This window comes from Spinacia oleracea, chromosome 5 (genome assembly GCF_020520425.1).
Source record: "Spinacia oleracea cultivar Varoflay chromosome 5, BTI_SOV_V1, whole genome shotgun sequence".
NCBI classification, from domain to species: Eukaryota; Viridiplantae; Streptophyta; class Magnoliopsida; order Caryophyllales; family Amaranthaceae; genus Spinacia; species Spinacia oleracea.
The window spans coordinates 62,538,672-62,563,847 of NC_079491.1; the positions used below are offsets into that span (position 1 = coordinate 62,538,672).

General features: G+C 36.7%; 1 protein-coding gene across 5 annotated transcripts; it reads left to right on the forward strand.

The window, feature by feature from the left end:
• Positions 1–8,319: 8,319 nt before the first annotated feature.
• On the forward strand, positions 8,320–13,054 carry LOC130462027 (uncharacterized). 5 transcript variants are annotated; one of them, XM_056830356.1, is made up of 4 exons: positions 8,320–8,950; positions 9,099–9,149; positions 10,335–10,506; positions 12,808–13,054. In XM_056830356.1, exons 1-4 carry the CDS (start codon positions 8,822–8,824, stop codon positions 12,927–12,929), a joined length of 474 nt encoding a protein of 157 aa, XP_056686334.1. In that variant the 5' UTR covers positions 8,320–8,821; the 3' UTR covers positions 12,930–13,054. The 5 variants fall into 5 exon arrangements, 2 of the variants coding, with proteins under 2 accessions (XP_056686334.1, XP_056686333.1); XM_056830355.1 differs by having other exon boundaries at positions 8,324–8,950; positions 9,099–9,222; XR_008922135.1 differs by lacking the exons at positions 8,320–8,950; positions 9,099–9,149 and adding exons at positions 9,233–9,429; positions 9,539–9,681.
• The last annotated feature ends 12,122 nt before the right edge of the window (positions 13,055–25,176 follow it).

Here is a 25,176-nt window from a genome sequence, read left to right on the forward strand (position 1 = left end):
ACATAAAATTGTACTCCCTCCGTCCCACATTAGTTGTTACACTTTCCTTTTTCGTCCGTTCCAGATTAGTTGTTACACTTTTAAATTAGGAATGATCCCACAATTATTTTATTCTCTCTCTTCCAACTAAATGTTTTTTGTCCCCACACCCTCTCTCATTCAATTAAAAAAATTATCCCACTCACTCCTATCACATCTACTTTTTCAACAAAATAAAAATTGATAACCAAACAACCACTTATCACCTAAAACTTTGTGCAGAGGTAAGTGTAACAACAAATTTGGGACGGATGGAGTATTTCCTAGTCCAACCGGAAACTTACAAATTTAATTACAATTTAAAGCTCACATAAAATAATTTTAAATCCCTTTATTATTTTCCAGTTGATTAAAATTAATTAACTATAACTTTACCAAGGTTTTAATTTTATTAAATAATTAGTATAAAATAAATTATAATAATTAAATTAACAAAATTAAATACCGAGAAAAATTAAAATTACGAAATTAAATTAATTAAAATCCTAGTTCAACGGAAAAATTAATACGAAACGACCCAACAAACTAAGGCAAGGCCATAGGCCAAAGCCCACGCCTCACCCAAGTCGTACAGCAGCAGTGCCCATGGACGCGTGCACGAATGCAGCGCCCATGGCCTGCTCTGTCGATGGTCGTGTGGTGCATCGCAGCGATCAACGCAGCAGCCAACGTTGTGCTTGCTCCATGTGCGTTGGGCAGTGGGCTAGGCGCAGTGGCACGCGAGCTCCCTTGCTCAGCGTGCAGCTCGCTCTGCCTCTTGCCTTGCGCTTGATGCTCGTCACCTTCCTCGATCACTCGCACAACACACACCGCACAGGCCCTGTGCTCGCGCGCGCATGCTCGTGCCTTGCTCGATGCCTAGTACCGCATGGGCGACGAGCTCCCTTGCTCGTCGTCGCATGCCTGCACCATGCAACACCCCTTAAGGGTAACACTTAGCTTCCATTGCTTCGTGCGTGCAAGATTTTGAACGATTCATAAAAATCAAAACAATATTTAAATTTAACGACAAATTAATAATCCATATTAATTTCACTAAATTTAGGCGAAAAACCGAAAATTTATTAATCAAAATTAATTTCCTATTAAATTATTTCTTAGGGATTAAAATCTAGGTCATAAAATTTTAAAAGTTTTCAACTTTAACAAATTTCATGGTGGTTTTTAATCATAGGATCCTAATTAAATTATCAATTAATTATGAAAATCAAAACAAATTCTAAATTATTTGAAATTCAACAAATTAATTGTAATTACGAATTAGGTTGTATAATTTACAAAATTAGACCTTAAAATTGTTAAACATATACAGTAGGTCAATCATAAATTCAAGATTTACATATAAGATTCGCAAATATGTAATTTAACATCATTAAATTACAAATTTTGCATTCGAAAAACTAAAACCTCCAAAAAGTCATAGTTATGCTTCGAATTTGGGATTTCTGGGTTCGGCATCAAATTTTTGATTTTTGTCAAAATTTTAAAATGTCGTTTACATGCGAAATTCACTATAAAAACATAAGATTTCGACCATTATTGACAAAACTGCCGAAAATCCTGCAAACATATAATCAAAATCGCACGAATTTGCAATCAATTACAATCACGAAATTAATCACCCCTTTAATTCATTGCAAATTTATAAAATTTAATCCATGTTAACTATAACTGATAATGAAATTAATTAGACGCTCGTGATACCACTGTAAGGTTATGAACAATTTAAACAATATAATTCATGCGGAAAAACCATAAAGCCAGGAATCCAAATTAATTGCAACATTGTCAATTAGCATAATTTAGGGTTCATACAATGTGATGCGTGCCTTCCCTAGATGCTCCCGAACCGAACAAGAACAAGTCTTTAGAGCTCCAAGTGTCGCCCCTCCGTAGATAGTCCACAACACGTTCGGATCCGCCTTAGGTTCAACCAACTAGGATATTTACTAAGGTTTTATGCACTCGGTTAGGCTATGAGTTATGTTCTCCCTTGAACATAATCTATGTAAAGTATATGTTATAAGTTGTATATAAATTGTGAATGCTAATCACATATTTATAGAGTTGGAAATAAGGAATTATTATTCTACTATGATTCAATTAACTAATCCTATTAGGACTCTAGTTAATTAGTAGCATTAGAATTTTAGGATTAATTAAACACTAAGTGTTTCAAATCTATCCAAATATCTAATTTTAGTAGAAATAAGAAAACTGATTTCTTAAGGCCCAAGTTACTTGGCGCCGAAAAAATCGCACAAGCCTTGGTGCACAAGGAACTCGCCACCAACGCTTTGATCAATTTGTTGTGGCAGGAAAGTTCAGAATCCGGAAAATGTATAGATTCCTGCATGATGGAGGTAGTTATGTGGAGTGGAGGAGAATTGTGTGCAATCGTAAAGCTAGGCCTAAAAGCACCTTTATTGTCTGGCTTGCAGTTCAAAATAGGTTGCCTACTAAAGACAGACTTATCAGTTGGAACATTAGCATCCATAGTACTTGTGTACTTTGTTAGTTGCAGGATGAATCTCTAAGCCATTTGTTCTTCCAGTGTAGCTACTCTTGTGAGCTTTGGACTCTTGTTCTGCAGAAACTTGGAATCAGTAGAGGCGTTCTCCCTTGGCATGATGAAGTGAGATGGGCTGCAAAGAAAAGTAGAAGTTGCAGACAGAAAGATAGCAAGTGTAGCATTGCCTTTGTGGAAGTTTTTTATGCAATCTGGATCCAGAGAAATGCTAAAATTTTTAGAAATCAGCTTGATCCTGTTTCAGTTGTAGCAAATTGAATTTTGTTTTGTGTGTTTGGTAGAGCTAAGTAAGCTGTAGTTAGTTTTTTTGTAGTGTCTTTGGGACACTGGTGTTAAGGTGTATGGTTGTCAGTTTTTAATCCTGATTTGGTAAATAAAATTCTATCTATTTGCCAAAAAAAACTCGCCACCAACGCAGCTTTGCAGGCCCACGATGGCGCGCTCCTTGGCTTGGCCCAAGCGAGGCTCACTGATGGCCTTTGGCCCATTGCTTGCTGCTGCTTGGTCGTGGCCCATCGCACAACACGCCAGCACCATTGTTGGGCGCTAGGCCTAGCATTGGTGCTGGGCCTTGTGCTCGGCGTCGGCGATGGGCCTTGTGCCTTGCGATGTGTGTGCGGCCTTTGCTCGTCGAGTGATGAGCCCGCTCGCTTTCCGGCTTGTCGCTCGTCAGGCTACCGATTCGTTTTCCGATTCCGGAATTTATTTCCGTTTCGGACAATATTTACGTTTCCGTTAATACTTCCGACTCCGGTAATAATTTCCTATTCTGAAAATATTTCCGATTCCGGTAATATTTCCGTTTCCGACAATATTTCAATGCCGGTAATATTTCTATTTCCGATAATGTTTTCCGATACGAACCATGTTTCCGTTTCCGGCAACATCTACGACTTGGATAATATTTATATTTCCGTCATGAACCATATTTCCGTTTCCGGTAACATCTTCATTTCCGGAATATTCTTTACTTTGCCTTTTTGACGATTTCAACTCCCACTGGAACCGAGATCTGTCATTTCCGAATGATCATAAATAGAGTACTTAATGAATAATATATTCACTTAAATACTTGATCCGTTCACGTACTATTTTTGTGACCCTATGGGTTCAGTCAAGAGTAAGTTGTGGATTAATATTATTAATTCCACTTGAACTGAAGCGGTCTCTAGCTAAGCATTTTGTTCACTTGATCTCACTGAATTATTAACTTGTTAAATTAATACTGAACCGCATTTATTAGACTGAGCATTAAATGCATAAATTCCAAAATAATAAGAAATTAAATTGCATAGCCAACTATCGAAAAAGCCATTACAACAGATAAACGTCACTAAGACCTAATAACAAAATTTGAGGGAAATTATACTTGTTAAGCGAGAAAATGTACAACGATGAATCATCACCATTAGGGATACAAAACAATATCAAAAGAATGAGATCTAATCGAGTTTGTGAAACAAACAATCTGAGACAACTCATCAGCCTACAAGATGGTTTGAGGGGCTACTGCAGTGTTCGCCGCTGTGCCTTCGGCGCAATTAGAAGTCACCTGTTCTTAACAAAAATAGTACTATTTTTGAAGTAATATATAGGATTTTCGACAACATTTCTCTAGTAAACAAACACGTACATTCATACTTTTGTGTCTCTTATCAAATATATACACAAGCAAACATTCTTATTTGTTGGTTGGTTGCACAAACGTAACGACTTTCTAGATAATAGGATAAGCATGAGATAGCATGAGTTATATAAATTTACTCTTGAAATTATATTGATCCAGCTGTATAGAAGCTTCAGTAAGTTATGTAAAAACATCAAAGAATTTTTCTTACATCTCTGATCACAAACTTGTCGTTGAATTCTAGAGATGACAGTAACCATCGATATTAGCTGCAGATATTGACAGAAAATGCCCCCATAAACATAGTTTCGGTGAATTTTGCAGAGTTCAGGACTATTACTTAGTAAGAAAATGTATGTAACTATTAAATCTCATTCTACTCTTTTGTTGTTAAGGGGTTGTCTCATCTTTTATTTGTCAAAATATCAGAACACCAAGTTGAATCTGCTCCATTTAGTTAGCCTTATTTGTTTGTTGAACAAAATGTATGTTTCACATGCATTCAAAAGAACTGCTTATATAGAACCCAAACAAGTGAAAACACCGCTATAACTTTTCTACTTATAGGCTTCTAAAGATCATCCTATCAGCAAATCATAGGGCAACTTAGATATGTCAAACAAAAAAAACTTGTTACGCTAGTGACGAAAATCCTATGGTACTTGAAAAGGTAATAGGAATAATTCTTGATTCAAGGAAATGAAGATATGTTAAGTATTGTGTGTAAACACTTCCCTTTAGAGTTAACCATTGGCAAGGACGAGCTATATGCATCGTGGTTTGAAATGGAAACATGGATTGAAGACCATGAATTGTTGCGTGAGAAATTATATATATACATATATCTATCTATCTATCTATCTATCTATATATATATAGTAGGAGTTGTTAATTTTACTAAGGGTGCGTTTATTTACCTGATGCTATCTTATTTGAACTTAACGAAACTTATTTTAGTTATAAGTTGTATTTGGGTAGACATGTTTTAATGTTCATGAACATAACTGAACAAAGACCTTGTGTTTTTCAGAATTGGCCGTAGTCCGTGTTTCATTCACCTTGTTTTCAACATATTTAGGAAATAAAGTTTAGTTAGACAAGTTCAATTCAGACAAATTCAAGAAAAAAAAAACATTGACATATTTTGTTTCTTATTAATGTTAGACAAATAGCTTATGATGTTAATTATTTTCTCTTTATCTTTTGAATTAATAAACATTGAATAATAAAACAAAAAAAAAATATATTTTTTAAAGAAATATTCTTAACTTAAAAGTTTCTATAGATAAATTCTTTATTTGCAAATAGATAAATATTACTAATTTTACAAGCGTGATTGCAATACTTTTCAAATGCTTAGAAATAATACCCCATATATATATTTACGGGTTTTTTTTTCATGAAATGTCCCCCAATTTTGAAGAAATTCACCAAGTACCCCTCAAGTTTCCATAATATGATGGGATTAACCCCTAATTAACCCACTAACCCCGAATTAACCCAGTCATTAACCCATTTCCCCCCTTTTTCTTTTCTCTCCCCCCCCCCCTTCCTTCTTGCCTGACCTTTCCTCCATGACTGCACACCCTGTTGCTTCCCTTGTTCTCTCCTCTCTCACAACAAGCAACCTCCACCACCGCCCATAAATCCCCTCTCACACGTACCGCTTTCGTTACTTCGTTGTTGCTCACTTGCTTCACTGCTTCGTTTTTGTTCGCCGAATAAGACCAGCAACCCTCACCACCATTAAATCTAAGCTCAAGATTTCTCACTCTTCCATGCTTCAACCTTCATAATTCTCCAATTAGACACCCCAATTTAAGTCCCCCCCCCCCCCCCCCCCCACCCCACCACCATTTCTACATTTGAATTTGCTTACCCCGACAAAATAATCCGACCACCAATTTACTTACAATTCAATTTCTATAATTCAATTCACGGCACTATGTGAGCTCCGATCACTCACCAAAAATGACCCAGAAATCCGGTCCATCATCGTCGAAGAAGACGAAGGTGCAGCAATCTCTCTCCTCGTAGGAACCCTTTACTCTCCCTTGATATTGTTACTAGAACTGGTGTCGGCGGTCTTCTTGCTGCATTTCTCACGACGATTGACTCTAATAGTAGGCTGATTTTTACGGCCAAGGACGCCATTAATTTTCTCGTTGGAAATTTCTCGACGATGTTCATGCCGAAGCACGGTGGAATCCTTCGTCGTCGGAAAACTCGTTGGCGCTCTGGGGAAAGCCTCGAGAAGTTTCTTGGAGGTGTTTTTTCGAAGAATAGTAAGAAAACTCCGATGATGCTGAAGGACATTTGTAAGTCGGTTTTCATCCCGTGTTACGACCTGAACACATCTGCACCAGTTGTTCTTTCACGTGATGTTGCAAGCGCATCAGAGTTTGATGGTGGAGTTTAGGGAAGTTCAAGCTCTTTTATTGGTGTTGTGGTGGGGGTTTTCAGCGATGTTGGGCGGAAGGAAAGATAAGAGGGCTGGCATGCAAAGGAGGTGGTGGTTGGCAGGATCAATGGTGTAGAGGAGAGGAGAGAGAGAAAAAGGGTGGCCATGGTGGTGAGCTAGGCATCCGTGGAGGAAAGGCTTGGGAAGAAGGAAAGGGGAGAGAGGGGGAAAAGGGCAAAAAAGGGTTAATGGGTGGATTATCAAGGGTTAGTGGGTTAATTAGGTGTTAATTGAGTAGATTAGGGGTTAGTGACATCACTAAGGGTACTTGGTAGATTAAGTATTGTAATAAGGGTCTTTGGGGTATTATGTTTTGTTTTAGGGATACTTTTTGTATTATGAAAACTTGAGGGGTACTTGATGAATTTCTTTAAAACTTAGAGGCATTTCATAGAAAAACCGTAAAATTTATTACAACATGAAATGGGTCAAGTAAATGGGGTGATATGAAGAAGGAGACGTGCGTAATGGTTTTCGGAGGGATATAATATAGGGTGCCCATTTTGGTAAGGGTTATAACTTTATGTTAGGTTATGATACATATGACAAAACATAAATCATGCGGAAAACCTTAATGCCAGGAAACATATTATTTAACATAATTAGTTAGCATAATTTAGGTGCATACACTTTGTAGCGTGCCCTCCCTAGCTGCGCCCGAACCGAACAAGAACAAGAACAAGTCTTTAGGAATCCAAGTGTCATCCCTCCGTAGATAGTCCACAGCACGTCTGGATCCGCCTTAAGATTGACCAACTAGAATCGCCCTTAAGGTACTATAATTTTCGGCTAATAATGGGCAAGAATGTGACGGATTTTTCTGCTCAAAAATCCCTATTTTATTGTATGAATACTTGTTGAAAAACTCGTGTATAAATTTATGACCCTAGGCATATATTTATAGAACCATGGAAAGGATTTCGAATCCTGTTAGAATAGTAATTAATTAATTAGAATGCTATTAGAACTCTAAATAATTAATTTAATATTTTAGGATTAAGATTTAATCAATGCACGAATTCCGATAGCTTTAGGATTCGTATAGAACGTACACACGCACCGCACGAGCACCGCACGCCCATGCGTAAGCCTCGCGGCCCACGCTGAGCGCATAGCGCTGAGGCCCACTGCTCGCAGCCCATCGCTGAGCGCACGCCAGCCTTGGCTGGGCCTGGCCTTGCGTTGGGCCTGGTCGAGGCCTTGGCGTGTTGTTGGATGCGTGTGGCTTGTTGGGCGACGGCCTGACTTCGTGTTGGGCCTTCGTCTAGCAAGCCTCGTCCGATGCTAATTCGTACGATACGCTTCCGATTAAATTCTCGATTCCAGAATTCATTTCCGATACGAACAATATTTAACATTTCCGATTCCGGAATTAATTTCCGTTTCGAACAAATATTTAATATTTCCGTTTCCGCAATTATTTTCCGATTCCGATAATATTTCCGATTCTGACAATATTTCCGTTTCCGACAATATTTCCGATTCCGGCAATATTTCCATTTCCGATAATGTTTCCGTTTCCGGCATCATCTACGACTTGGATAATATTTATATTTCCGATACGATCCATATTTTCGATTCCGGCAATATCATCGTTTCCGGAGTATTCATTTCTTGCCTTTGACGATCTCAGCTCCCACCACTAGTAGAAAAAACCCCTGTTGCAACCCCCTTGTTGCAGCGTACATGTAATAATACGCTTCAACAACCAGTAGGTCAACGCGGGTCAAACTTTATAAAGGGTTGTTGCAGCGTACAAATTAATTGCCCGCAGCAAGAGAGTTTTTTGCAGCGTACAAAATAAAAGCCCCCTGCAATAGCCCATTTATTTTGCAGCGTACAGATAAAAGCCCGCTGCAATAAAAAAATTTCGCTGCAAAGCTAATTAAGAAAAACATTTCGGATCTCAAACCTAAGGACGCTCATACTCCCTCTTCTTCCCTCAGCTTTCCCTGCGTACTCTCTCACCTCCTCATTCTTCTTCTTCTTCATCTGCTCTCTTTCTCTCTCCTAAATCCCTTCTTTCTCCGCCTGAACCACCACCTTGAATTCTGTCGCTGCCCTACCCCCTCCCATCGTCATCCCCGCAGTTCCTTCACTCCACCACACTCAATTTTACATCTTATCTTTCGCTTCAAGAAATTTGAAAGGGGTGACGTAAAAAATGGGAACCCGAGAAGTGTACGAGGAGAAGCTTCGAACTGGAAATGTGTATCACCATGATCCCACCATTAATCCTGGCCTCGGCACCCCTCGCTGCCCCCGTTGTCTCTTTCTCCTCGACTCCGATTCTGTATATTCTCTTTGACCCTTGTTAATTTTTTATTGTTTTATTGTTTTTCTCTGCCTTTTTCTATGCACATAAACTGTTCGATGATTTGTCTCTCAGAAATTTCTTGCATTTCTGACGATTTCCCTTTTTGGGTTTCTTTTTGATTTAGAAAAATGGTGAATGGACAATTACTTCTGTCTTGCACGATGCTACAGCTGTGGTATGCTCTCTCTCTTTCTCTTTGCTTATACCCAGATAAGCCTTCGAACTCAGCCGCCTTCGAAATTGAGGAGGTATAGTTTTCTAACTTTTTGTATTTGTTTTTCCCTAATTTCGTATTTTTAGGGTTTGCTTTCAGTCAATTCTTGATTTTCCCCTAATTTCGTATTTTTAGGGTTTGATAATATAAATTATTCTTATTCTTATTTTTTGTGTTACTTGATCTTTTGGTGATACCACATTACAACTATTTGAGCCACGCATCTCAAAAATATACGTTGGTAAAAATACTTCTCTGCGATAATGATTATGTTGAAACTACTGTTGATTTGAATCTTTAAGTTTTAAGCATGTCCCTTTTATGTTAGTTTATTTTTAATGACTTCGCAGTGAGTCTGTACTTCAGCCCCTCAACCAGTTGCCTCCTCCAAATGTCAAACGGGAGCTTATAATGCTTTCTTTACCGGCAATAGCTAGCCAGGCCATTGATCCTATGGCTCAGCTGATGGAGACAGCTTATATTGGCAGTTTAGGTTGAAATCTTATTCTTTATTTTGAATTTAAAAAAAACTTTGTTTTCTCTTATTAGTATTCCGTAGATTGTGTCCTTCGGTTCTTCTGGGGCTGTTATAGCAGCAGCTTCAGAAGAGAGAAAGCATGAGATGTAAGGTTAAGAATACCTTTGTTTCCCAGAGCACTATTCCCATTATGCTCATCCCTTTGATTCTTGGTGGCAGAATCGGGAGGCTTTGTTGAATATTAAGGTCTTAACTTTGAATAAATGATAATCTGGGAGGGAGTTTCCCTGGTTAGATGTTTCTATAATGGTCACACATTCACACTTGTAACATTGAATGTGCTAGCTGACTATTTGGTGGGTGGAAAATTATGGCTTTGCTAGCAGTTGTAGCTATGCCCTCCTGTAAAGTTGGTTATATCCTCACTACTGATTTGTATCTAATCACAAATCACGATCTATAGATAATTTGAAGTTGTTCTTCAGTATGTATATCTTGATTTGTCAAAAAATAGAATGTTAAATTTCTGTAAAAAGACTGGGTTTCTTTTCTAGGTAGGCATCCATCATGTATGTCTTTTGGCTTCACCATTTATGTTAATGTGTTCATCTTTTTCGCTTTACTTTTCTTGGTAACTGATGGATTTGGCACATCTGCGTTCTTCTTAGGTTCCACTTTTCAACATAATGAACAAGTTTGACGGGGAGACCATAACAGAAGTCGTGCGTCCTCAAATAGCTAGGATGCGATATCGTGTAACTAAACTGCCACCTTACATTATTGTGCACATGCAGCGTTTCACGAAGAACAACTTCTTTGTTGAGAAGAATCCCACCCTTGGTATGTATCATGTTGTGTCCTATTATTTTGGTGCTCGTGATGGGACTAGTCTGTGTCATCACAAAGTTGGTTTTTCTAATTATCTTCTTTATCTTCCTTTTAGTGCAACTTACCTTGTGTTCAACTGAAACAGTATTTTGTCAAACTTATACTTACCTTGTGTCCAATGTGTAAATCAGGTGTATACTTGCGACACTGTGTGCCTTTCCAGTTTCCACTTCTCTTATTACGTTACTTTTTTGACTCATTTGCCTAATTTTAAACTTAAACTTTGTTTTGATTTATGATTATCACAAAAGTTGAAGATTGTGAATAATGTGTGGGTTTTAACCAAATAGGAAAAGCTTCTTGGATTAATAAGCATTTGTTGTTGTCCAAAGATCCTGATTTGTGAACAATAAACCAAATAGGAAAAGCTACATATTTTCTCAGAGTATTACACTTATTACATGTTTAATATGAATAGTTTTAACTTTCTAACACTCATTCCAATCTACTTATGCAAATTTAAGGCTTGTTTGGTCGTTATAGGTCATATTAGGCTAAAATGAGGCTTTTTTGCTCCCAAATATGAAATAAAGAACCTTAGGACTCATTTTAAACATATTAAATGTTTTATATGATTAGTTTTAACTTTACAAGACTTAATCCAATCTATTTATGCACATTCATGACTTCTTTGGCCGTTATAGGTCATATTTAGGCTAAAATGACATTTTCGCTCCCAACTTTGGTCTAACGAACTTAAAAACTAATTTCAAACTTATTACATGATTCATATGATTATTTTTAACTTTTCAAGACTCAATCCTATCTATTATGCACATTTGAGACTTGTTTGGTCGTTATAGGTCATATTTAAGCTAAAATGAGACATTTTCGCTCCTAACCTTGAACTAAAGAACCTAAAGACTCATTTTAAACCCTTTACATGATTAATATGCTTAGTTTTAACTTTCTAAGACTCATTTCAATCTATTTATTCACATTTAAGGCTTATTGGGTCGTTATAGGTCATATTAAGGCTAAAATGAAGCATTTTCGCTCCCAACTATGAACCAAAGAACCTAAGGACTCATTTTAAACTTACTAAATGTTTTATATGCTTATTTTTAACTTTCTAAGACTCATTCCAATCCATTTATGCACATTTAAGGCTCATTGTGTCGTTATAGGTCATATTTAGGCTAAAATGACATTTTCGCTCCCAACTATGAACCAAATAACCTAAGGACTCATTTTAAACTTACTAAATGTTTTATATGCTTATTTTTAACTTTCTAGGACTCATTTTAGCCCATTTATGCACATTTAAGGCTCATTGTGTCGTTATAGGTCATATTTAGGCTAAAATGACATTTTCGCTCCCAACTTTGAACTTAAGAACCTAATGACTCGTTTTAAACTTATTATATGATAAATATGCTTAGTTTTAAGTTTCTAAGACTTATTCTAATCTACTTATACCCATTTAATTCTTGTTTGATAGTTATAGGTCATATTTAGGCTAAATGAGGCATTTTCGCTCCTAACTTTAAAATAAAGAACCTAAGCACTCATTTTAAACTTAATACATGTTTAATATGCATAATTTTAACTTTATAAGACTCGTTCCAATCTATTTATGCACCTTTAAGGCTCATTAGGTCGTTGTAGGTCATATTTAGGCTAAAATGACATTTTCGCTCCCAACTATGAACTAAAGAACCTAAGGACTCATTTTAAACCTACTAAATGTTTTATATTCTAGTTTTAACTTTCTAGGACTTATTCCAATCCATTTATGCACATTTAAGGCTCATTGTGTCGTTATAGGTCATATTTAGGCTAAAATGACATTTTCGCTCCCAACTTTGAACTTAAGAACCTAATGACTCATTTTAAACTTATTATATGATAAATATGCTTAGTTTAAGTTTCTAAGACTTATTCTAATCTGTTTATGCACATTTAATGCTTGTTTGATAGTTATAGGTCATATTTAGGCTAAAATGAGGCATTTTCGCTCCTAACTTTAAAATAAAGAACCTAAGCACGCATTTTAAACTTAATACATGTTTAATATGCATAATTTTAACGATCTAAGACTCGTTCCAATCTATTTATGCACCTATAGGCTCATTGGGTCGTTATAGGTCATATTTAGGCTAAAATGACATTTTCGCTCCCAACTTTGAACTAAAGAACCGAAGGACTCATTTTAGACTATTAGGACATTGTCATTAGTTTCTTGAATGTTAAAATGTGATATTTAATTTGTATTTAATCTAATGTTTAATTTAAATTTCTGTTTTTGTAAAGGTCTACACTCCGAGGATTGCGCCTTATGCGAGGAATTTGATGTGGTTCGTGAGCAATGGGCTAAGTTTTTTACCAACAAGTATTTATTATTGGCTTTAGCGCGCTTGATCGAGTTGGTTTAGTTGTTATAGAATAAATTTTATATTAAAATGTATGTTTATGTTGAAATTGGAACATATATTTAAATGTAATATGTGCACTTTGGTTTTGGGATATATAGTATACAAAACTCCAGTTGTTGTTTTTATATTTGTTATACAGGTTGCGTTATTCTATTATTGTTTTGACAGGTTTCTATATTTGGTGCAAGGCACTCTAGGTATCCCTAAACAAAATTAGAATTTTCCCGCCAAAAGTGCTTTTTTGCAGCGTACATATATGTTGTACGCTGCAACAAGGGAAAAAAATTTGGCAAAAATTCAGACTTGTTGCAGCGTACAAATAAATGTACGCTGCAAAAAATTGAGTAATTCAGACTTGTTGCAGCGTACAAATAAATGTACGCTGCAAAAAGTTGAGTCTTTTGCAGCGTACATATATATGTACGCTGCAACAAGTCCAAAATTTTGCCAATTTTTTGGCACTTGTTGCAGCGTACATCTAAAAGCCCGCTGCAACAAGTCCAAAATTTTGCCAATTTTTTGGCACTTGTTGCAGCGTACATCTAAAAGCCCGCTGCAACAAATCACTTTTTGCAGCGAACATTGTACGCTGCAACAAGTTCAGACTTGTTGCAGGCCCCCCAGTTGCAGCATACGATGTACGCTGCAACAGGGGTCTAAAAGCCCGCTGCAATAAGGGTTTTTTCTACTAGTGCACTAAAACCAAGATCCGTCGATTCCGAATATCCATAGATGGAGTATTTAATGCCATTAAATACTTGATCCGTTTACGTACTATTTGTGTGACCCTACGGGTTCAGTCAAGAGTAAGCTGTGGATTAATATCATTAATTCCACTTAAACTGAATCGGCCTCTAGGTAGGCATTCAGCTCACTTGATCTCACTGAATTATTAACTTGTTAATTAATACTGAACCGCATTTATTAGACTTAACATTTAATGCATACTTGGACCAAGGGCATTATTTCCTTCAGTCTCCCACTTGTCCTTAGGGACAAGTGTGCATTTCCTAATTCCTTTGTCGCTCGATGCTTGCTCTTGAACATAAGGTAAGAGTTGTCATCCTTATTATGCCCAGAGGTGTTTCTCGGTTTCAAAGTTCAACTGATCAAATAAACAGATAATCATAGCCTATGATTCATCTGAGCACGGCCATGCATTTTACAGTTTCTAGCTCTCCGAGTGGCCTTGTACAACTTTCAGCATCTCATCCAGATTTATGGGAGGACAATCCCAATCTTGCGATCTTGAGATTAGACTTCGTTTGATAGGTGATTACCTGAGCGTTGCCTTTATAGCCTCCTTTTACGGTGCGACGGTTGACAACGTCAAAGTAAGCAGTTCTCAAACAAGTAACCTCAAATCACTCAGGTATTGAGGATTAGTGTCTAATAATTTTAATGAAATTTACTTATGACAGATTTTTATCTCTTACAATAAAGTTTCATAGGTCTGTCCGATACTAGTCTTCCCAAAGTAAGTATCTATGCAAATGATTATGACATTGCCATGTCCACATAGTTCAAGAAACAGAACTACTAGTCATCTTGCATTCTAGTCGTCTAACGTTTTCTATGCATCCATCTTTATAGAAAACTCCGACCAGGGACCATTTTCAACTTTTGACATTCAATTTCACTTGATAGACATTTCTTAGTCACAGGACTGGTCCTGACAGTCTATCTTGAATATTTCGTCAAATTGAAGGGACTCATCATTTAATAAACCACAAATTAAATGGAAAAATGAATTCTATTCATTTATTGTGAATGATTAACCAATAATGTTTTACAAAGTATTAAACTCAAAACTTTAAAACATTAAACAAGGACATCAAAGCCATTCTCCAATATGCTTGATTCCCATAGTTGCAGTGTGCGAGTTGTGATTCGCCTGCGGTAAAGGTTTAGTCAATGGATCTGAGATGTTGTCATCAGTTCCAATCTTGCTTATCTCGACTTCTTTTCTTTCAACAAACTCTCGTAGAAGGTGAAATCTACGAAGTACATGCTTGACTCTTTGGTGGTGTCTAGGCTCCTTTGCCTGTGCAATAGCTCTGTTATTATCATAATATAGGGCTATTGGTCCTTTAATGGAGGGGACTACACCAAGTTCACTTATGAACTTCCTTAGCCATATAGCTTTCTTTGCTGCTTCATGTACAGCAATGTACTGCGCTTCAGTTGTAGAATCCGCAATGGTGCTTTGCTTAGCACTTTTCCAGCTTACTGCACCTCCGTTGAGGTAGAAGACAAACCCAGTCTGTGATCTGAAATCATCCTTGTCGATTTGGAAACTTGCGTCCGTATAGCCTTTAACAATTAATTCATCATCTCCACCATAGACCAGGAAGTCATCTTTGTGCATTTTCAGGTACTTCAGAATATTCTTGGCAGCAGTCCAATGTGCCTCTCCTGGGTCTGACTGGTATCTGCTCGTAGCACTGAGTGCGTACGCAACATCCGGGCGTGTACATATCATAGCATACATTATTGAACCAATCAATGATGCATATGGAATCCCACTCATTCGTCTATGCTCATCAAGTGTTTTTGGGCACTGTGTCTTGCTTAGAGTCATTCCATGAGACATGGGTAGGTAGCCTCGCTTGGAGTCTGCCATCTTGAACCTTTCAAGCACCTTATTGATATAAGGGCTTTGACTAAGTCCAATCATCTTTTTAGATCTATCTCTGTAAATCTTGATGCCCAGTATGTATTGTGCTTCTCCTAGATCCTTCATCGAAAAACATTTCCCAAGCCAAATCTTGACAGAGTTCAACATAGGAATGTCATTTCCGATAAGTAATATGTTGTCGACATATAATACTATAAAAGAAATTTTGCTTCCACTGACCTTCTTGTATACACAAGATTCGTCTGCGTTCTTGATGAAATCAAAGTCATTGACTGCTTCATCAAAACGTATATTCCAGCTCCTTGATGCCTGTTTCAATCCGTAGATTGATTTCTTTAGCTTGCATACCTTTTTAGCATTCTTTGGATCCTCAAAACCCTCAGGTTGTGTCATAAACACAATTTCTGTTAAAATGCCGTTTAAGAAAGCGGTTTTGACATCCATCTGCCATATTTCGTAATTGTAATATGCAGCGATTGCTAACATTATCCGAATAGTCTTTAGCATTGCAACTGGTGAAAAGGTTTCATCGTAATCCACACCGCGGACTTGCCTGTAACCTTTTGCAACCAATCTAGCTTTGAAAACTTCAAGTTTCCCATCCTTGTCCTTTTTCAGTTTGAAAACCCATTTGCTTCCTATGGCTTGGTAGCCATCTGGCAAATCGACCAAATCCCAAACTTGGTTTTCTGACATGGAGTCTAATTCAGATTGCATGGCTTCTTGCCATTTCTTGGAGCTAGGGCTCGTCATAGCTTGTTTGTAAGTCGCAGGTTCATCACTTTCAAGTAATAGAACGTCATAGCTCTCGTAAGTCAAAATACCTAAGTACCTTTCCGGTTGAGATCTATATCTCTGCGATCTACGCGGGGTTACATTTCTAGATTGTCCATGATTCTCACCAGATACTTTTAAAGATCTCTGAGTTTCATCCTGAATGTCATCTTGAGCATTCTCTAGAGTTTGTTGTTCGACTCGAATTTCTTCGAGGTCTACTTTTCTCCCACTTGTCATTTTGAAAATGTGATTCTTTTCCAAAAAGATACCATCTCGAGCAACAAACACCTTTTTTGACGTATACTTCACATCCTCAAATCTTAAGAAAAGACACATTTTGGAGGCATTCCAAACCATAACTAATATGGAGTCTTTTCAACAGCTTTAGACGGAGCTCTATTTATAGTGAGTGCAGCTGTATTTAGTGCATGTCCCCAAAATTCTATTGGAAGTTCGGCCTGACCCATCATTAATCTAACCATGTCTAGCAAGGTTCCGTTCCTCCGTTCCGACACACCGTTCCATTGTGGTGTTCCAGGAGGAGTCAATTCTGATAGAATTCCACATTCTTTCAGATGGTCATCAAATTCATAGCTCAGATATTCACCGCCTCTATCAGACCGCAGTGCCTTAATCTTCTTGCCTAATTGATTCTCTACTTCACTCTGAAATTCCTTGAATTTGTCAAAGGATTCAGACTTATGCTTCATTAGGTAGACATAACCATATCTACTGAAGTCATCAGTGAAAGTAATAAAGTAGCTGAAACCACCTCTAACATTTTTACTCATTGGTCGACATACATCTGTATGGATTAAACCCAATAGTTCAGTTGCTCTTTCTCCAACTTTAGAGAAAGGTTGCTTTATCATTTTGCCAAGTAAACATGATTCGCACTTACCATAATCCTCTAAGTCAAATGGTTCTAGAATTCCTTCCTTTTGAAGTCTTTCCATGCGTTTCAAGTTAATATGGCCTAATCGACAATGCCACAGATAGGTGAGATCTGAATCATCCTTTTTGGCCTTTTTGGTATTTATGTTATAAACTTGTTTGTCGTGATCTAATAAATAAAGTCCATTGACTAATCTAGCAGATCCATAAAACATCTCTTTAAAATAAAACGAACAACTATTGTCTTTTATTAAAAAGGAAAATCCCTTAGCATCTAAGCAAGAAACAGAAATGATGTTTTTAGTAAGACTTGGAACATGGAAACATTCTTCCAGTTCCAAAACTAGCCCGGAGGGCAACGACAAATAATAAGTTCCTACAGCTAATGCAGCAATCCGTGCTCCATTTCCCATTCGTAGGTCGACTTCACCCTTGCTTAACCTTCTAATTCTTCTTAGTCCCTGTGGATTGGAACATAAGTGTGAGCCACAACCTGTATCTAATACCCAAGAAGTTGAATTAGCAAGTATACAGTCTATAACGAAAATACCTGAAGATGGAACGACTATTCCGTTCTTCTGATCTTCCTTTAGTTTTGGACATTCTCTTTTGTAATGGCCTATTCCATCACAATAAAGACAACTTGACGTGGAATTGTCCTCCTTTGATTTAGCATTGCCCTTGGACTTTCCACCTTTCTTGAAGGGTCTCCCTTTAGCCTTGAGTAAATCCTTGGCTTCACAGTCGAGTATTATCTCAGCCTTTCTGACAAGGTGAACAAATTCTGCAACTGTTTCTTCTCTTGGTTCACTTAGGTATAGTTGCTTGAAACGACCAAACCCACTGTGCAGTGAATTGAGCAAGATAGAGACTGCCATCCTTTCGCTTATTGGTGTTCCTAGCAGACTTAGGCGATCAAAATATGAAAGCATAAGCTCCACATGGAACCTTAGTGGGACACCTACCCTTTGTTTAGTGCGAAGGAGCTGAACATGTGTTTCTTGGACCTCCATCCTATAACACCTGTTAGGAGAACTAACCTTTAGACCAGACATTGATTCAATCAACTCATGGACGTTTAGGTCCCTGTCCTCCGTGCTTCCACGACAGATATCCCTCAGATTCTTGATGAGCGTAAAAGGTTCGTAAGCTACAAACCTTCTAGCCCATTCATCAGGGATATTGTTCAGCATGAGACTCATAACCTTTTTGAGATCCGCATCCCAGGCGGAAAATATTTCAGGGGTCATGTCTCTGGCATAGTAGCTTGGCATGGGATGTAACAGCACATACTCAAGTCCATTGAGTCTGACTATTTCAACTAGCTTAGCTTCCCATTCAAGAAAATTTGTTAGGTTCAGCTTGACCATAAGCTCAGAACCCATGATGATGTTTTAATTGTTGTTTGCCATAGTAAAACTACAATAGAAAAAGAATAAACAAATAAATAATCATTCACAGTTTCTCTTAATAAACTTATATTCTAGCATACATGCATAATTTAATGTTCATTAAGAATTTTATTCAAGTTATGTGTTCCGGCAGGTGTGAATAAAATGATTCCAAGATCCTAAAACCCATTGAAGAATTAAGCACATTATGTATTTAGACTCAATTCTAAAATCTTTTAGGTAAGCAAAAGCCTTTTGCTAATAGTCTAGAAACTACTCTTGGTTGATAGGTACGTCTAAGAACTTATTAGGTAAACCTATCGATTTTGCCACGAGATAAAAGGACTCCTTACTTATATCGTTGAGTTTCACCAAAACTAACATGTAGTCACAATTATTTGTGTACCTTACCCCTTTAGGATCAATAAGTAACACCTCGCTGAGCGTAAAACTATTACTAGATTGATGTAAAGGTTATCCAAGTAAGTGTTATTTTGGCATGGCACCTTTTAACTCAATTTTTAAACTTTGGAACTTAAGGCTCTTACTATGTTGGTTAGATTTTAAGTGAACTAAAATCCTTAATCATGCAACATAATCAAGCCACAATCTCATGCATAATTAAGACATATTTAACAACAATAAATAACTTAAAGCATGCATAAGATAAATGTGATCTAGTATGGCCCGACTTCATCTTGAAGCTTCAACTTCAAAGTCCGTCTTGAAAATGGATTGGAAACTTCTTGAATTTCACCGTGGGAGGCGCCATTTTCTTCAAATAGGATCAGCTATAATTAAACTAATTATAACTATTTGATGGTACGCAAACCATATTTGAATTGAAAAACAAACTTTGATGCATTAGACCAATTACATTCAAATGAATGGTACGCAAACCATATTTTCTATCCTATTTGGGCCATACTAGTTACTTCATAACCTGCAAAACAGTACATATACAATATATACCATTCACCCATTCATTATCATGAATGGCCCACATAGCTGGTTAGTAAAACACATTGTATGCATCACATAAATATTTGCAGCAATTAATCAAGGGCACCAATAATCTACCAATTATTCAGTCCTTATTAATTCTAATCAAGTTGTTTAACCTTAAAGGATTTGTAGACCTAATCAAGAGTTTATGACTAAAGGCTCCCACTTAAACCAATAACTTTATATGCTTTACTAATTTTAAACATAAAAATGTATTTCTAGTCTAACCGGAAACATACAAGTTTAATTAAAATTTAAAGTTCATATAAAATTATAATCGAATCCACTTATTTAATTTATTTTCAGTTTATTTAAACGAATTTAAATCAATTCAAGGTTTAATTTTAGTAAAATAATTAGTATAAATTAAAATTTATAATAATTATAATAATCAAAATTAAATCCCAAGAAAACCATTTAAATTATTAATTTCAAAATTAATTAAAATTATTTCCAAACAGGAAATTCAAATTAAAATTCAAAACGACTCAATCGTAACACGACGAGGCACTTGGGCTTGCGCCCAAGCCCCATCGAGTGCACGACTGATCGCACGACCATGGCACAATACAGCAGCAGCTACCGAAGGGATGCATCGCTTGCTAGGCGCAAGCAATCGACCATTGGCGAGGCTGCGCTCGTGGTGCACGGAGCAGTGCTCGCTGGGCGACCCAGCTTGCGCTCTCCCGCGCGCGCGCCTCGACCTTGTGCCAAGCCCATTCGCTCATCGCCCATGTACACAGCACACACGCCCAGGAAGCCTCGCGCGCGCGCCATTCTTGGTTGCTCACTGCATTCGTACCGCAAGGGCGACGAGCTCCCTTGCTCGTCGTCACGTGCCCGCACTATGCAACACCCCTTAAGGGTAACACGTAGCGTCCTTTGCTTTGTGCGTGCAACATTCATGAGCGTTTTTCATACAAATTTAAAATTTTTAATTTAAAATGAATGACAAATTAATAAAACATATTAATTTCATAATTTTAGGGCGAAAAATCGAATTAATCAATTAATTTCCGATTAACATGGATTCAAATCTAGGTCATAAAAATTTAAAATTTATCATAAATTAACAATTTTTATGGTGGTTTTTAATCATGGATACCTAATTAAATCATTAATTAATTATGAAAATCAAATCAATTCTAAATTATTCGAATTTCAACAAATTAATCATAATTACAAATTAGGTTGTATAATTAACAAGTCTAGGCATTCAAGATTGTTAAACATATACAGTAGGTCAATCAAAATTTTAAGATTTATCAACAAGAATCGCAAATATTCAATTTAACATCTTAAATTTACAAACTTTTGCGTTCGAAAAACTAAAACCTCTGAAAAGTCATAGTTAGGCTTCGAATTTGAGAATTCTGGGTTCGGCCGAAAATGAATTTTTTTTGTCAAAATTTTAGAGTGCCTTTTACATGCGGAATTGACACAAAAATCACTCGATTTGGTTGAGTAACGAATAAACTGCCGAAAAACTGCGTACATATAATTAAATATATGCAATTTGCAATTAATTAACAATTACGAAAATTAATCACCCCTTTTAATTCTTTGCAAATTTGTAAAATTTAACCATGTCATGCAATTTAGATTATGTAACTAATAAGAGGCTCGTGATACCACTGTTAGGTTATGATACATATGACAAAACATAAATCATGTGGAAAACCTTAATGCCAGGAAACATATTATTTACACATAATCAGTTACCATAATTTAGTTGCATACACTTTGTAGCGTGCCCTCCCTAGCTGCGCCCGAACCGAACAAGAACAAGTCTTTAGGACTCCAAGTGTCGTCCCTCCGTAGATAGTCCACAGCACGTCCGGATCCGCCTTAAGATTGACCAACTAGAATCGCCCTTAAGGTACTATAATTTTCGGCTAATTATGGGCAAGAATGTGACAGATTTTTCTGCTCAAAAGTCACTGTTTTATTGTATGAATACTTGTTGAAAAACTCGTGTATAAATTTATGACCCTAGGCATATATTTATAGAACCATGGAAAGGATTTCGAATCCTGTTAGAATACTAATTAATTAATTAGAATGCTATTAAACTCTAAATAATTAATTTAATCTTTTAGGATTATGATTTAATCAATGCACGAATTCCGATAGCTTTAGGATTCGTATAGCACGTACACACGCACCGCACGAGCACCACACGCCCATGCGCAAGCCTTGCGAGTCGCGGCCCACACTGAGCGCACAGCGCTGAGGCCCACTACTCGCAGCCCATCGCTGAGCGCGCGCCAGCCTTGGCTGGGCCTGGCCTTGCGCTGGGCCTGGTCGAGGCCTTGGCGTGTTGTTGGATGCGTGTGGCTTGCTGGGCGACGGCCTGGCTTCGTGCTGGGCCTTCGTCTAGCAAGCCTCGTCCGATGCTAATTCGTACGATACGCTTCCGATTAAATTCCCGATTCCGGAATTAATTTCCGATACGAACAATATTTAACATTTCCGATTCCGGAATTAATTTCCGTTTCGAACAAATATTTAATATTTTCGTTTCCGGAATTATTTTCCCATTCCTATAATATTTCCGATTCTGACATTATTTCCGTTTCCGGCAATATTTCCGATTCCGGCAATATTTTCATTTCCGATAATATTTTCCGATACGTACCATGTTTCCGTTTCCGGCAACATCTACGACTTGGATAATATTTATATTTCCGGTACGATCCATATTTCCGATTCCGGCAATATCATCGTTTCCGGAGTATTCATTTCTTGCCTTTGACGATCTTAGCTCCCACTGAAACCAAGATCCGTCGATTCCGAATATCCATAGATGGAATATTTAATGCCAATAAATACTTGATCCGTTTACGTACTATTTGTGTGACCTTACGGGTTCAGTCAAGAGTAAGCTGTGGATTAATATCATTAATTCTACTTGAACTGAAGTGGCCTCTAGCTAGGCATTCAGCTCACTTGATCTCACTGAATTATTAACTTGTTAATTAATACTGAACCGCATTTCTTAGACTTGACATTAAATGCATACTTGGACCAAGGGAATTATTTCCTTCACTTTAGACAATATTAGGACAAAGTGTCATTTTACATTCCCTTTCCCAAACCTCTAGTTACAAAAGGCTCATATGTTAAGCTTTTTAAGAATTAGCTTTTTCACCCCAAAACTTTCTTCCGAACCTCTCTTAACCAAACACATTCCATTAGTTATTTCAAAAGGTCAAACCTCTAATTCACCTCAAATCTCACAAATTCTCTTCCAAACATCTCCTGGCCAAACACCCCCAAAATTACCAACACATTTGCTTTTGTTTTGCCTTCTTTCTTAATAAAGTGAAATTTGTGGTTTGGGGCAATTCAATCTTTTAGGGACGAGGGGGGTAAGGGTTGCCAATGAAATACAATTTATAACTAAAACAAGTTTTGATAAGTCTAGTTAAGTTCAAATAAGATAAGTTCAAAAAAATAAGTGAAAATCAGATGAAAAGCTGCACCCTAAGATAAATTACTTACTCTACTTTAGAGTTAGCATATACAAGTAGGGAAATTTAAAATTAATAACGGATTTTTTATGAATAGTGCAAAGCACATGGCATTTTCGTAATTAAATAGGTAAAGAAGAATAAGATGGAACAAAAAAGTTAATTAATAAATAAAATTTGAACTTAAATAAGTAAAAAGCTTAAATGAACAAAAGTTGGTCGTTAATAATAATTTGGTCTAACTTCAATTGTAATTTAATTATGGTTAAGACATGTGATTTATATTATTCGCAATACAGAGTAACAATTATTGATTTTGAAGCTCCCTATACAAATAGCCTTAATGAAGGTCTAATATAATTTGTACTTATGCCCTGTTTAGTTCACCTTATTTCAGGCCCTTATTACTTATTTCAGATTTAATTTGATCAGATCATATCAGATCATATTAGAAATAATAAGTTCAGATTAGATCAGACCAGAAAAAATAAGTTCATATCAGATCAGAAAAAATTAAGTTCGGATCAGATCAAATCAGATGATATTAATTATTATTATTACTATTATTATTATTATTATTATTATTATTATTATTATTATTATTATTATTATTATTATTATTATTATTATTATTATTGGTACATATTAATATCATTGTTATTATTACTACAGATATTTCATGAAATGCCCCTGAGTTTTGATGTAATTCACCAAATGCCCATCAAGTTCCAATAATTCACCAAATGCCCCTGACAAATGACTTAATACCCAAAATACCCTTACTGATAACGGTCCGTTAGTCCGCCGTTAGCCTAGTTTCATATTTCACCAAATGCCCCTGTTTTTAAACTTATTTCACCAAATACCCCTATTATCAAACTTATTTCACCAAATGCCCCAAACTTAGAAATAGGTATTCTGATGTTCCAACGGCTAGTTTTTGATATTTGAAAAGTAGCCGTTGGTCTTGTTTGGCTATAAAAACCCATTTTCTAAATGTTTCTTGTCATGTAGATGTTGTTTTGCTTTGCTTTGCTAATTTCATTAGACTTGTCTCATGAGTTTTGTTTCCAAAACATCATCCACACACAATGAGTCCACATACATTAGAGTACCTAACAAAGTTTGTTATTGTGGTAGGAAATTTGCCATCCGAAGCTCCGATACAAAGCTCAATCTACAAAGGTTGTACTACAAGTGTGATCCTTGCAACAATCTAAGATGGTGCAAGGGAGTAGTTGAGCAAGAAAACAGGGGGCAACAAGGACAACTAAGGGGAAGCTTAGACGAAGGAGAAAGTGCTGAAAACAGGGGAAGCCATAAGATGGAAGAGGAATTGAAGCAAATGAAGAAAAAGCTAAAACATCAACAAAAAGTAGTTAACGTTGTAATACAAATGGGGATATTGATGTTTGTAATCCTACTGTTTGTAATCATGAAGTAAACACAATTAATGAGAAATAATATCACAATTTCATTAACTATTGTTGTTGCAAAATATACACAAAATACCTAAATGGGAAGCAATTCTGTTTAACTTGAAGTACAAATCATTGCACCAACTAACTTTAATGTTGTTCTTAGCTTCAACTACAAAACATTTGTGCAAAAAACTACCCAAAAAATCTTAAATGCTGACAGATTATTTCCCCCCTCAGGCTTGCTTGGATTTCTTGCCCTTTGGTGCTGCCTTGGAAGTACTTGCTGAAGGAAATAATGCCCTTGGTCCAAGTATGCATTCAATGTTAAGTCTAATAAATGCGGTTCAGTATTAATTAACAAGTTAATAATTCAGTGAGATCAAGTGAGCTGAATGCCTAGCTAGAGGCCGCTTTAGTTCAAGTGGAATTAATGATATTAATCCACAGCTTACTCTTGACTGAACCCGTAGGGTCACAAAAATAGTACGTAAACGGATCAAGTATTTAATGGCATTAAATACTCCATCTATGGATATTCGGAATCGACGGATCTTGGTTTCAGTGGGAGCTGAGATCGTCACAGGCAAGAAATGAATACTCCGGAAACGATGATATTGCCGGAAACGGAAATATGGATCGTATCGGAAA

Bases quoted from the DNA above. Each gene is read 5' to 3' on its own strand.
- LOC130462027 (XM_056830355.1), top strand. From the start codon at position 8,865: ATGTGTATCACCATGATCCCACCATTAATCCTGGCCTCGGCACCCCTC. The intron at 8,951-9,098 runs GTATATTCTCTT...TTTTTGATTTAG, and splicing joins TTCTCCTCGACTCCGATTCT to AAAAATGGTGAATGGACAAT. The intron at 9,223-10,334 runs GTATAGTTTTCT...CGTTCTTCTTAG, and splicing joins CCGCCTTCGAAATTGAGGAG to GTTCCACTTTTCAACATAAT.